The 13,296-nt window shown below is 29.7% G+C and overlaps 2 protein-coding genes across 2 annotated transcripts; one reads left to right on the plus strand and one right to left on the minus strand.

The window, feature by feature from the left end:
• The first annotated feature begins 164 nt into the window (after positions 1-164).
• LOC139427309 (uncharacterized) lies at positions 165-815 on the plus strand. The gene has a single exon (XM_071188501.1). The coding sequence runs from the start codon at positions 165-167 to the stop codon at positions 813-815; it is 651 nt and encodes a 216-aa protein (XP_071044602.1).
• Positions 816-5,037: 4,222 nt separating this feature from the next.
• On the minus strand, positions 5,038-9,074 carry LOC107454032 (uncharacterized; the record flags this gene model as incomplete). Its single annotated transcript, XM_043056891.2, is given in 6 exon segments — positions 5,038-5,197; positions 5,273-5,394; positions 7,154-7,246; positions 7,321-7,380; positions 7,461-7,784; positions 8,740-9,074. Coding segments are annotated over 6 exon segments (949 nt in total), but the record flags the coding sequence as incomplete, so codon positions are not given.
• Between the last annotated feature and the right edge of the window lie 4,222 nt (positions 9,075-13,296).

Below are 13,296 nucleotides of genomic sequence, written 5' to 3' on the forward strand. Positions count from 1 at the left end.
TTTTTAATTTTAAGTTCTGGCAACACTGAGACCAGATAAAAATAGCAATACTTCTCAACGTACTTGGGGATGAAGCAGTGAGTATATTTAATACATTAAAACCCGGTCCAGATAAAGATTTAAAGAAGTTTGACGACGTTGTTGAGTTATTTGAAGAATACTGCATGCGAAGAAAGAATGTTGTGTTTGAGAGATTCAAATTTTTCTCTTGCGTTCAACAAGAAGGGCAGCAGGTAGACAGCTATCTTACTGAACTGAAAACGTTAGCTTCCGCATGTGGTTTCGGCAGCCAAGAAAACGACTTTATCCGTGACAGGCTGGGACTGGGAATTAGAGAAAAAGCCCTCCTAGAAAGACTACTCCGAGAGACTGATTTTACATTGCAGAAGGCAGCTGATTTTCTTAGATCAACGGAGACAAGTAAAGTTCAACTGGAAACTGTCACTGCAGCATCTCAAGTGCATGAAATTAAGCGAAATCACCCTAAAATAGCAGTTGTGCAAAAAAGCCAGAAAAGTGATACGTTTAAGTGTTATCGATGTGGGAAACACCATGCAAAAAAGAGTTGCCCTGCATTTGGCAGAACATGTGCGAAGTGTAAACAAAAAAACCACTTTGCAGCAGTGTGTAAAACAGCAAAACCTACACAAAAAAGTGTTAACCAAATTGAAAACACCTCTGATAATGCTTCTCTGTTTATAGATAGTTTAACATTTGGAAAGTGTCACGTCAATGATTCCGTTATAGAAGATAAAAATTTTAGTGTACATAGTTTAGAGAAGGTTTGGTTAACAAAAGTTGAAGTAGAAGGGTAATGACATTGAATTTAAACTTGATTCTGGTGCAGAAGCAAATATATTGCCACTTACTGTATTTAATAGCATGATATTATCTGTTGATAAAAAATTGATTGATACGAAAGTAACGTTGTTGTCATATGGTGATTTTGAGTTAACACCAAAAGGTGAAATTGATTTGAAATGTGTACGTGGTAGAGATGAAGTCTTTTTGAAATTTATTGTTATCGATGTAACATCAAAACCTATTTTGGGTCTGAAAGCTTGTCAGATGTTGAATTTAATTAAGAAGGTGCATGTGATAAATTCTTTTGATAAGGAAAGTGTAATAAATGGGAATATTGATCTCTTTAGTAACTTAGGTAGATTCTCAGGGGATCCATATCATATTGAATTAAAGCCTGATGTAAAACCAATAATTGATGCACCTAGAAGGGTACCATTAGCCATTCTTGATAAATTAAAAAGTGCTTTAGATAACCTAGAAGCTAAGGACATAATTAGAAAAGTAAATAAACCTACTGATTGGGTTAATAGTCTTGTGGTTGTGGAGAAACCTAATGGGAATCTTCGAATTTGTCTTGACCCGAGGAATTTAAATAAAAGTATAAAATGGGAGCACCATATCATTCCTGCGGCTGAAGAGCTAATTAGTAGGTTAGAGGGTAAAACTGTATTTTCTGTCTTGGATCTTAAAGATGGTTTCTGGCAAGTGCCTTTAGACGACGAGAGTGCAGATTTGTGTACATTTAATTCCCCATTTGGCCGTTATCAGTTTTTAAGATTGCCGTTTGGTATTATATCGGCACCTGAAGTTTTCCAGAAACGTAATGTACAATTGTTTGATGATATTGAGGGAGTAGAAATCTATTTTGATGATATCATAGTGATTGGTAAAAATAATATTGAACATGATGTAGCACTTAATAAAGTTTTCGAACGGGCAAAGCAATGTAATATAAAATTTAACCCTGAGAAATTTCAGTATAGAGTGAGTGAGGTTATATACATGGGACAAATAGTGTCTAAAGAAGGAATAAAAGCTGATCCACAGCATATAAGAGCGATAACTGAAATGGAAATTCCAACTGATAAAGATGGTGTGAGGTTATTCTTGGGTATGGTAAGCTACCTCTCAAAATTTATTCCTAATGTATCAACAATTACTTCTCCTCTTAGAACTCTTTTAAGGGATAAAATTGAATTTAATTGGCAACCTGAACACAATATTGCATTTGGTAAGATTAAGGATTTGTTAAGCTCTTCCTTTGTATTAAAAGTGTATAATAGTTCTAAACCTAGTGTAATACAATGTGATAGTTCTANAGTTCTAAAGATGGGATTGGGGCATGTCTTATTCAAGAGGGTCACCCAGTGTCTTATGCTTCTAGAAGTCCCACTGAGACAGAGCAGAATTATGCTCAGATAGAGAAGGAGATGTTGGCGATTTTTTTTGCTGTACAGAAGTATCATAATTTTGTGTATGGTAAAAAGTTTGTAGTTCAAAGTGATCATAAACCTTTAACAAGTATTGTTAAAAAGCCAATGTATGCTATATCTTCAAGGCTACAAAGGATGCTTCTTAAGTTGATAAAATATCAATTTGAAATTGTGTATGTAAGAGGGAGTGGGATGTTTTTAGCTGACACTCTCTCTCGAGCCTATATAAAAGATAAGGTAAATGATGACCCTGATATGCTTAATGCTGTACATACTGTCAAACAATTTCCAATAAGTAAGAGAAGAGTTGAACAATTTATAAATGGTATAAAGTCTGATCCAGTGTTAAAATTTGTTTATGATTATTGTGAAAAGGGTTGGCCAAAAGAGGCACAAAGTGTTCCTCAGGAAGTAAAACATTACTTCAAAATTAGAAATGAATTGTATTTAGAATGTGGGTTGTTACTTAAAGACTCAAAAATAGTTATTCCATCTTCTCTTAGACATGAAATGTTATTATTAATACACGAGGGACATTTTGGTATTGAGAAAAGCAAAAACCGAGCTAGGGAAGTGATGTATTGGCCGGGTATGTCAAAAGACATTGAGTTGTTAGTTTTAAAATGTGAAATTTGTCAAAAATTTCAAAAGTCTAACGTTAAAGAACCTTTAATATCTCATTCATTACCTACTAAGCCTTTTGAAAAAATAGCAATAGATATATTGAACTTTCAAAATGTAAGTTATTTAGTTGTAGTATGTTATTACTCTAAATGGATTGAGGTGATTAGGCTAGGTAGTAAAACAATTGCTGAAATTAGTAAAAAACTAAAATCTTGTTTTTCGCGATATGGAATTCCATCAGTTGTAGTAAATGATAACAGTCCCTTCAATAGTTATGAATTTAAGAGCTTCGCAAAAGAATGAGATTTTGAGTGTATTTTTGAAAGCCCGCGATATCCGAAAAGCAATGGCATGGCTGAGAGTGCTGTTGGTATTGTAAAAGCCATTTTAAAAAAAGCATTTGAAGATCGAAAAGAATGGGTAGTTGCAATTATGGAATATAGGAACACTCCTATTTCAGGGCTAAATTTATCTCCTGCTCAGTTACTATATGGGCGCAGATTAAGAACTAAAATTCCAATTCACAACAAATTGTTAAATGTTGAAGTTTTTAAAAACATTGAGAAACAGCTTGGGCAAAAACAGGATCGGCAGAAACGTTATTATCTACACTAAAAGTCGGTGATGTAGTGACAGCTTATAATTTCAATAAAATGTTTGGGAACCTGCCCGGGTTATAGAGAAACACAAAAATCCTAGATCTTATATTATTAAAACAAATTCAGATAAAACGCTGGTAAGGAACCGCATACATTCAACACCTACTATGATTGAATTTAAGTCTGCAGCAGTTCCGGACTTTGAATTTCCTGATAATTCTGGTTCTGATGGAGCAAATGTTTTGGTAGGGCCTCAGAGAAATAACTCAGACAGTTCGTATAGAACAAGATCTGGAAGAAGGGTCATTAGACCTCACTATTTAAATGATTTTATATGCAACTAGTAGTATTGTGTTTAATTTGTGAGTGAACTTTTAAAATGTATATCATTAATTTTATTCTGACTGAATTTCAAGATCTTCAAGGAGGGGTGTCACATATGTGTTTTAACTGTGATTTTATTGATGCATTTATGTTGTTTGGGTTCAGTCTCAGTACTTGTTCTGTTCTGGCCTGAGCGGTTGCTGTCTTATTTTGATAATGTTTATGTTTAATAAATATACTTTTAATGAAACTTGAAAGCTTTGCATTTCTTGAAGGTACAAGAGAGAAACAAGTTTCAGTTAAATACTGCAAAGAAAATCGTGAAAAATCAAGTTTTAAAAATTTTTTTTTTAGTAATTTAAGACAATCAGCACGCTAAAAAAAAAACTTTTTAAAAGATAAAAAATCAAGCACTTTTTACAAAACCACAATAAAATATTTAAAAAAAAAAAAAACTTAAATGGCTTTTAAAATATGAAAATAAAAAATAAGCATCTTTAAGCACTTTTCAAAAATGCTAGGCACTCTGTTATGTTAGAAAACAAAGGTAGATTTCATCACATACCTTGCTTATATATATTAGATAATTGTTTTTCAAATTTAAAAAGCTAAATTATTTTCTACAAATGCCTCTAGTCAGACAATGAACAAAATAATTAAACAAATTTTTATGAATAGATGCATTGTAAATAAGGGAACGTTATTTGAGTGATAGCTCATATGCTTTTGCAATTATTGTTACTCATAAAAAAATTTTACTTAAGGAATACAATTTTTATTAAGAAAATAAATAGTAAAAAGTTACAGCTAATCTTTTTTTCTTTTTCTTAATTTCATTATTTTTTCTTCTTGTCTTCTTTTTTTCTTCTCTTCATTTATTTTATAAATTATTTTTAATAATTCACAGAAGAAATTAGTTTATGTTTAGAAAACAATATTATTTTTGTTGAAGTTTAACATAATATAAAGGCTTTTTCAGAGTAGCTGAATAACCAAACTGCCAGACATTAATAAATATAGTAATAAAATTTTGAGAAAGTAATTTTGAATAGATTTAAAGAGAAATATTAAATGTGCAACATAAAGTTAGTTTATAATCCAAGGTTTAGGTTATTATTCAGGGATAAAATTTTTATCCAAGAATGAAATTATTATTAAGGAATGATGTAATTGTTTAATGGTTTGTTAAATTAGGATATCATCAAGTGTTATAAATCCCGCTGATAACAACAGAATTTAAGTTTGAATCTTACTAAAGACTATTGCAGATAGTTTTAAAAGGGAAAAATTTCTCTTTCCCTTGGCACCAAGCCAGCTGAAGTTCTCTGCCACAGAATTGCTCAGTAGTTTCACCAACGTTCTCTTTACGGTGGCATCCACGGTTCCACCACCACAAGTAGATAGTCTTTTGATCTAACAAATAAATTCAAATTAGTTGAAACACTTAAAACAACTCAAATACCATCAATTTACTATTAAACCACATACCAAAATTTCTTGAGTCTTAGAATCTGCTAACTCCTTTTCTACTTGATCAATATCTTCCATTGAAGATATTGGAAGAATAAAATTTAATTCTTCTTCAGAATTATTCTGTACCACAGCATTAGCTAGAAGGAAAAAAAATTACTTTTAAAATTTATTATCACAGTCAATAAATGCTGAAATATGAAAAAAAAGGCTGCACTAAAAGGAGGGAAGAAAGGGACAATTATCCTGGGCCCGGAACTTTTGAGAGCTTCTTTTGGTATTCCTTTCAAGAAGTGAAATGTATTTTAATATATTTTTTTAATATCCAAGGATCTTTTTTTTTTAATCTGTCTCTGTGCGCAGCTTTCAAGGAACACAAAGTTTATGAGAAATAAATACTAGAATAAAGTGCTTTTCTTTTTTAAATATCACCAGTTTTACAAGCAAATTAAGAGCTCTAGAGTAGAAGAGAAATATCAAGAGACTACTTTTATATTTTTAGATTAAAGGAAAAATTAAATAAATTAAAAATTAGATAAAATGAAAAATTTACCTCAGGAGGCTATTATGGAAAATCCCCCTTTCAAATGATGTAGAGTGGAAATCATTTATAGTACAACCTTAATATCCAGACAAAACAAAGGTCCTCGCAAACTTTATTTTTTTGCAAAAGAAACTTCATCGCAAAAGCAAAAAAAAAAAAGACTTATTCATTATTTAAACTCATTTTTATTGTTAGATACTCATACGTTTAATATCATATTTACCTCATTATAGAACAAACAAGATGGTGAAATAATAACAGAATATTTTAAGACTAATGTTCTAATTTACCGTAAACAATATTTCAATCTAAGTTATTCAGTATTATTTAAGGTAAAATCTTATTAAACCAATTAGAAGAAATGTACTGTTTATTTATTTCCTTGACATTTTGAGACCATGTAGTGCTTGCCATTTAATGCTTAGTTAATTTCTCTCATTACTATGTTTTTAAAATTTTTTTATTTTTATTTAAAACAAGTATTAGTAAAATTTTTTATAATTTTTTGCAATAAGTATGCATTTCAGATTCAATATATAATTTTTTCTTCTCTGAAAAATACAATGCAATATTTTTAAAAACATATTTTTTAATAATTTATATATTACACTTTTTGTTACTGCTTCTAAAATAAAAATTATTTTAGCATCCTATTTCTTTTTTTACTTCATGTATAATTTTTATGATGTTATTTGTCACTGATTTCATCTATCATTTTTTTGTAATTATTAAATATTGTACGCTTTTTTTCTATTGGGAAAGTTAAAAATAAATAAAATTTTTATTTCCCATACAAGAGTTTCCACACATTTGTCAAAATCTTATAGTAAAAAATAGGAAGTGTGAAATTACCTATCTCATTAGAATTTTAATGTTTTTTTTTTTATCCAAACGTTTTATTTGATTTACATACAAGTTTAACAGGATGTTTATTACTACCATAGTAGTTTGCTTTACAAGTAAGTTTATTATTATTTTTTAATTCTTTATAACAAATTGAATGAAAAATGCCCATTCTAATATACCAGTATTTTTTCCCAAGGTTAAAAAAAAAAGTGATCTTAATTTTCATATTTTTTCTTAAATAGTTTAGCTTTTATATATAACATATAGTTTCATTAATATTTAAAACTTTTCAAGAATCAAGTTATAAATTTTGGCCTGCGGGTCATAGGTCATCTTTGTATGTTTAAACATAAAATAATTTCTTCTGAGATTATTTTTCTTGATATCATATAATTGTACATAAAAAAATTAAAAGAACAGAACCTGCAACATCTTTATATCGCTTAAGCATGCATAATTTTTGGAAGTTAAAATTTCTTTCTGAAATTTTCAGTTACACGAAACATTACCTTGTAACATGTTGTACAATGTTTCCTGATTCTGCAGAATCAGCTTTAATTTTTCATCCATCAGCATCATCTGTTTCATCAGAACCTGATTGTCTAAAAAAATACAAAAAAATCAATGTTGAAAGTATTACGAGTCCTCAATATAAAACAATTAATTATCAACTTACTAGTGGTGGGTGAGGATGATCCTGATAAATCGTCACTGAGAACAGGAGATGTATCATCATCTAGAAAAATAACAAGTACTATAAGTCTTAATATTAATACAGCTATAAACAATTTGAGCCAATAAGGTACATTAATTTACCGGCAGGTATGTTATGAAATGTAAGATCTGGCGTCTCATCGTTGGCAGCAATAACTACACTGCCTTCTGGCAACTGTTTTTCCTTGGGCAGACATTCAAGGAAGAAATCTACAGGAACAATAGGGGCTACTATACCTGTAGATTCTGAAAATGTCAGCGAATTGCTGAAAAATGGAGGCACGGGCACATCTTCATCCGATGAGGATCCAATGTTCAGTTTTTTGGCAATTTTCCGTCTTTTTCCTTTGCCTTTCTCAGCATCGGACTCCAAATCGGACCTCTCTTCTGCTTTAGAGAGGTCTTTCCTTGCATCTTCGTATGTTTCTGCAAAAATTTAATACATTTGAAAATGTTAGCAAGAAAGAATCTTTCAGAAGGAAAAATTAAATTTAATTAAACTAGAAAAAACAACCTACAATAGCTTTGAGGTCAAAATATAGCACTTAAACTTTTGACAAATGTTTCACAAGTAACTCTATATTAATTAACAATAAGTTAGTAGCATTAAACTTAATTTTAATTCTTTATAAATATATAACATTATCATCACAACTTACATCAATTTTTTATTTATATAATAACTGAAAACGAAAAATCTTTTGTTACGCCTAATTTTTGCATCCTGTTAAAAAAAAAATTTAAAAAATCACGGAATTTATCCAAAGAAAAAAAATCTCACAAGATTTTGGCTTGGAAAGTTTTTATTTTTGTATTGACCAAAAAAAAAAATTAATAAATAATTCTTTAGATTTTTTTCTTTTATCTAGAAAAATATGATTTAATTAATGTTATGTTAAAAAAATGATAGGATTGCTAAAATTTTTATTTCAGAAAAATTTCCAGAATATAAATTTTTAATTTTAATACGTTTTTAAATATGTGTGCACATATATACATGTAATAAGCGAGATGTATCAACCTCTCTGTTATTCCGCTAGCTGTCGCTCGCTTTAACAAAACGTATTGAACTTTCTCGTAATGCACTGTAAAATTCAGAGTTAAAAAACATACAGTATTGAACACTCAGGGTAACACAGGAAAAAACCAAAGGGAAAAAAAAAGTAAGAAAAGAGCAAGGAGGTAAATAATAAAATAGTGAAGTGTACAGCACTCTGAGGTCGTACCTGAGAAGAACAAATTAATTAAATAACAAATATTATACATAATTCATCACATCCTATTTAATCATATAAAAACATTGTGTCTTAACTGGTATATGCATACCAGTTGAAATTTCATTTGGCAAAAAAAAAAAATACTTTTAGAAATAAGTTATTACCATATTCACCCAAAAGTTTTGCTTCATGGCAAATCCAATCTGCAGAAGGTTTAGATAGTTTCACAACAAGTTTCATAACCTCATACGCTTTCAAAGGCCAGACACATCCTTTTGTTGATAACCAGGTCACTGGTACAACAGCAACCTCATCAGTTAATAAAAACTTAACTATAGCAAAATTGTTCGGCATTATCTATATAAGGCAAAATTAAAAATACTTTTGAACATTTACATATTTCAGATATATACATGAATAAACTATAAAGCAATTACAATATTATTAAAAATGAAAATAACAAAATTCTAAGTTAAACATTTTTTAAATTAAAAGCTATATATACAATGATAATTCCTAACACTCAATCAATCATTTCAGTGTGTATGGAAATATTACTTTGATACAATACAGTTGGCAATTGAGAATTATGATTTTTTTTAAAACATGCAAATTGCACAAAGATAATATAATGATCACCCCTGTGGCAAAATTTTTTCCAGCTACTTGCAACAAACCTGTCTAGCACTAATATTTTTATGTAAGATAACTTCAATAGAACAAACATACATGTTAGTAATTTAGAATAACAAAAGCGTTGTGTTTCCAAAAAAACTATAATTTTTTTACTTAAACATATAATAATTTTTTATTCTAATATTATGAGTGTCATTTGCCCATTTTGTTGGAGGGAGAGGGTGTCACACAAATTATTTCCTTCTTCGCATTTTGTAAATAATCATCAAAATTTTTTTAAAAAAATGTAATCCGTTATCAATAAAAAATTTTTTTTTAAAAAAGATTGACGATGAAATCACGCGAATTGGACTCCTCAAAAAGGGGTTACTCAAATGCATAATAAATAATTGTAATATCGTATAAAAATATCAGATATAAAAACTATTGAGAAATCAATAGTTGCCAACAATTGGACAGAATCATTGCCTTAAAAGTAAATACTCAAATGGAAGATTCGAATTTTCCACATAGTATGAAATAAATAAAGATATTTAAAAACCAGGTGAAAATCAATATTAATAACTGCCAAAATATAATAGGAATCTAACATTCTGTGACAATGTCGATGTGATTCTGCCATGGGGATGACCACAATAACAAAAAATTATTAACAATTTCAGCAGCCAATATTACATATACAATATATACAAATAAAATAATGATGTATAAATATCATCAGCCCGACTAATGTATTTAAAATTTGGCTCAGCAATTTGTAAGTGGGCAAACAAAATAGAAGAATTGTATATATTTATATATATTGAACAGAATTCAACGCTAATATTAAAGGAATGATTTTGTGAGGAAAACAGGAATTCTTTGTTAAAACTTTCAATTCTACAGAGTGAAAAAATTTATGTATTTAGATTTGTCAATCTGAACAGCAAAATCTAGGAAAAAGGGGCTATTTATATTAATAAGCCTTTTAGAGAGAATAGAAAAATTAGTTCACATTAAGTGTGTTCACATGACAAAGATTAAGTATATTGTGAGAATTCACACAAGAACTAAACGATCCGCTTTTATTAGCAATAAGATAAAAAAAGTATGAAAAATAATAAATATGTATTATGAAATATAGGTAAGAAGTTGAAATCTAATTAGAATGTAATTAATATTCATAATACAAAGGAAATATGTTGTAATTATCCTTTTCTTTTAAGGCAAGGCATTTACATAAAATATGACTGACAGACACATAAAATAAAGAGGAATGATTCTGAGCCATAAATATATTGAACTGTGAAGATTTAGCAGGATATTCATAAAGATCAACACAGCTAAGAAATTTGGTGACTACAATATTTACACTACCATCTGATTTTTTAATAATATTTTTGATTAAGCAAATAGATTTATCTTTTAATAAGCATACATTATTAGGAAATGAAATCTTTAAAGAAAATTTTTCAAACAGTAACTCTTCATATTGTAAGCCATAACAATTCCTCAAAGTTATCCCATTAAAATGTTGTTTAATTAAACATATTTTATCATCATACTTAGATAGTTCTTTGGTAACCTGATTGTTCACAAAACAAATTTTTTTCTCTTCAAATCTTTTAATAACTTGCTGCAAAGGTTTTTCTGCTTTTCTTATCATGTTTTTAAACTCTTTCATATAATTTTCAAATTGAAAAGAGCTGAATTGATCTAAAGGACCAAAGTTTTTTACATCTTTAGAAAGATGGAGTAAGCAATGAATATTGTGAGACATGTGTTCTTTTCCATATAAAAATGGAAAACCTTTAACAAAACATAGCAGCCAAGAATGAGCGAAATTCATCATAGCAATATTAGAGTTAGTTATAAAAACCTTTATCGAACAATGTAATAGTAAAAAGTGCATGTACAGATCATTTCGTAAGCTGCCTTTTAAAACTATTGGCCCAGTGAAAAGCAAAAATTGTCTGTATTCCGTAGCTTTCCAGCGTTCGAAATCTCTTAACGCCCTTGGCCTTCTAACAAAATCATTACTAATACTTGAAGTAAAACTCAAAAGTTTGACAGAGATTGCATCTGACTGACTGTTTGAGAGTCGATATTTAATATCACATTTTAGCCATAATTTTATGAGCTTTTTCATAACCCCTAAACAAACAAGATGCATGTATTCAAATGGGACTTGAGATACAGGGCCAAACTTGTCAATTTTCAACAATTCAGAGTCACATTTATGATGGCTATCACCAGCAAGTCTGTTTCTGAAATCTGAATCAGTCCTTTCGACAAAATCTACTTCAGGAAAACAAACTCTCTTTTTAAAATACAATCCTTCCTGAAAACATTTGTTGCAGCTGGAATAACCAGAATGGCCTTTAATGCACAATATAAATGCTCGGGCAGGGGCATTGCAAATCATTCCTTTCAGATCTATTTTATAATGCTTCCCATTATCCACAATACCATTCTTAATTAATTTGTTCATTTCTTCGACAAACTTGTTTAAAAACAGATTTGGATTTTCCGGTTTCTGATTTGAATGGAATATACCTATGGGGAACACACAAGGTGCATTCAAGTTGTAACTTAATGATCCCAAAATTGGCCATAATTGACTACCTGAACTTTTAGCTAAAGGCAAACCATCAACGTTTACAAGTAGTTTTAGATCAGGATCTAATAAATTTTTAGAGTTTATCTTAGACAAAATAAACTTAATTCCTTCTTCAATTCCAAAATGATGGTACACACCATTAGACATATTTTCTACTCTTACACATCGAGGTGTTTGAAGCAGTGCACGGGCATCTAAAGGCAAGTCTGAACCACAAGGATATTTCTTTAAAACTTTTAACAAATTTGTGATCGTAGATTGAGGCACATTGTCAGCAATAGCCCATACTGCCAAATCATTTTTCAAATTCGATGGGTGATCTTCTTGATTATCTTCATTGGTGTTATTTAAAGTTGAATTTATTGAGGATGAACCTATTTCGATCGCGTCAGTTACATTCGAATTAAATGAAGGTAGTACACAAATAGATTTATTATTTATTTCAAGTGGTGTTGCAGGCGACGGAAATTCACAGACCAATTTTGAAGACTCAGACAGCCTAGCTACATCAGTATCATTCAATGATTCTTTAATTTTCTTGTAAACTTTAGAATGAATACGTTTTTTAATTTTGGGCATACTTGCTAATGAATGAAATGCTACACAGAATAATTTGTAAGCTAACTGACAAGGAAATTCGAATATCTAAGGGATGTCGCTAAATTTTACATGAATGTCTGACTTATATCCAAGTTCATACATTTCAGAGATATGTAAAATGCATATAAAAAAAATAAAAATGACAATATATATTGTAATTTTTATTATTGCGTCAGCTTATATATAAGCGATAGGAAGAAAACAAATATTTCAATACAAAAACTCTTACTTACTTCAAAAATAAATGATTTTTATATCAAAAAAAGATTGTAAAATGAAAAGAAATCGAACGCTTAAACTGAATTCTGCGGGGTTTCGTATTCGGAATCAGGTTTCAGTTTTTGCTGAGTACGGTTAGAGTTATAATTATCTAAGTATATTTAAAAATTCAAAATTCCGTTTTAATTCAGAATAAAAAATCTGCATCAGAAAAAGAAAATTATATCAGAGTTTAGAATTGTAAATAAAAGAATATCAATATCCAAAAACTGAAATCTCTGAGATATCGAAAACTGGATCTGCGTCAGCTATTGAGTACCATTTGAAACGTCTCTTAGGCATTCTACAGACATCCAGTGATCCATGTCTTAAACTTATCTATATCAAATATCCGAAAGATATCCAAAATGTCCATATCTAGGACTTAGATATGCCTGGATATCTCTATAATATCCAAATTACCCTATCCTCCAGATATCCAAAAATGACATCTCAGAGATGTCTAAAATATCCAACTCCTGGACTTAGATGTATTTAGATATCTGTAGGAAGTCTGGAACATATCCGAATATCCACTGGATATTTGGATAAGTAACAGACGTGTTTGGATATCCCTGGGATATTTGTGGCTGTGTGGGAGTATATACCTCTGATGATAAAGTTAGCA

Source organism: Parasteatoda tepidariorum, unplaced genomic scaffold, assembly GCF_043381705.1.
Source record: "Parasteatoda tepidariorum isolate YZ-2023 unplaced genomic scaffold, CAS_Ptep_4.0 HiC_scaffold_1329, whole genome shotgun sequence".
In the NCBI taxonomy this organism is placed as follows: domain Eukaryota; kingdom Metazoa; phylum Arthropoda; class Arachnida; order Araneae; family Theridiidae; genus Parasteatoda; species Parasteatoda tepidariorum.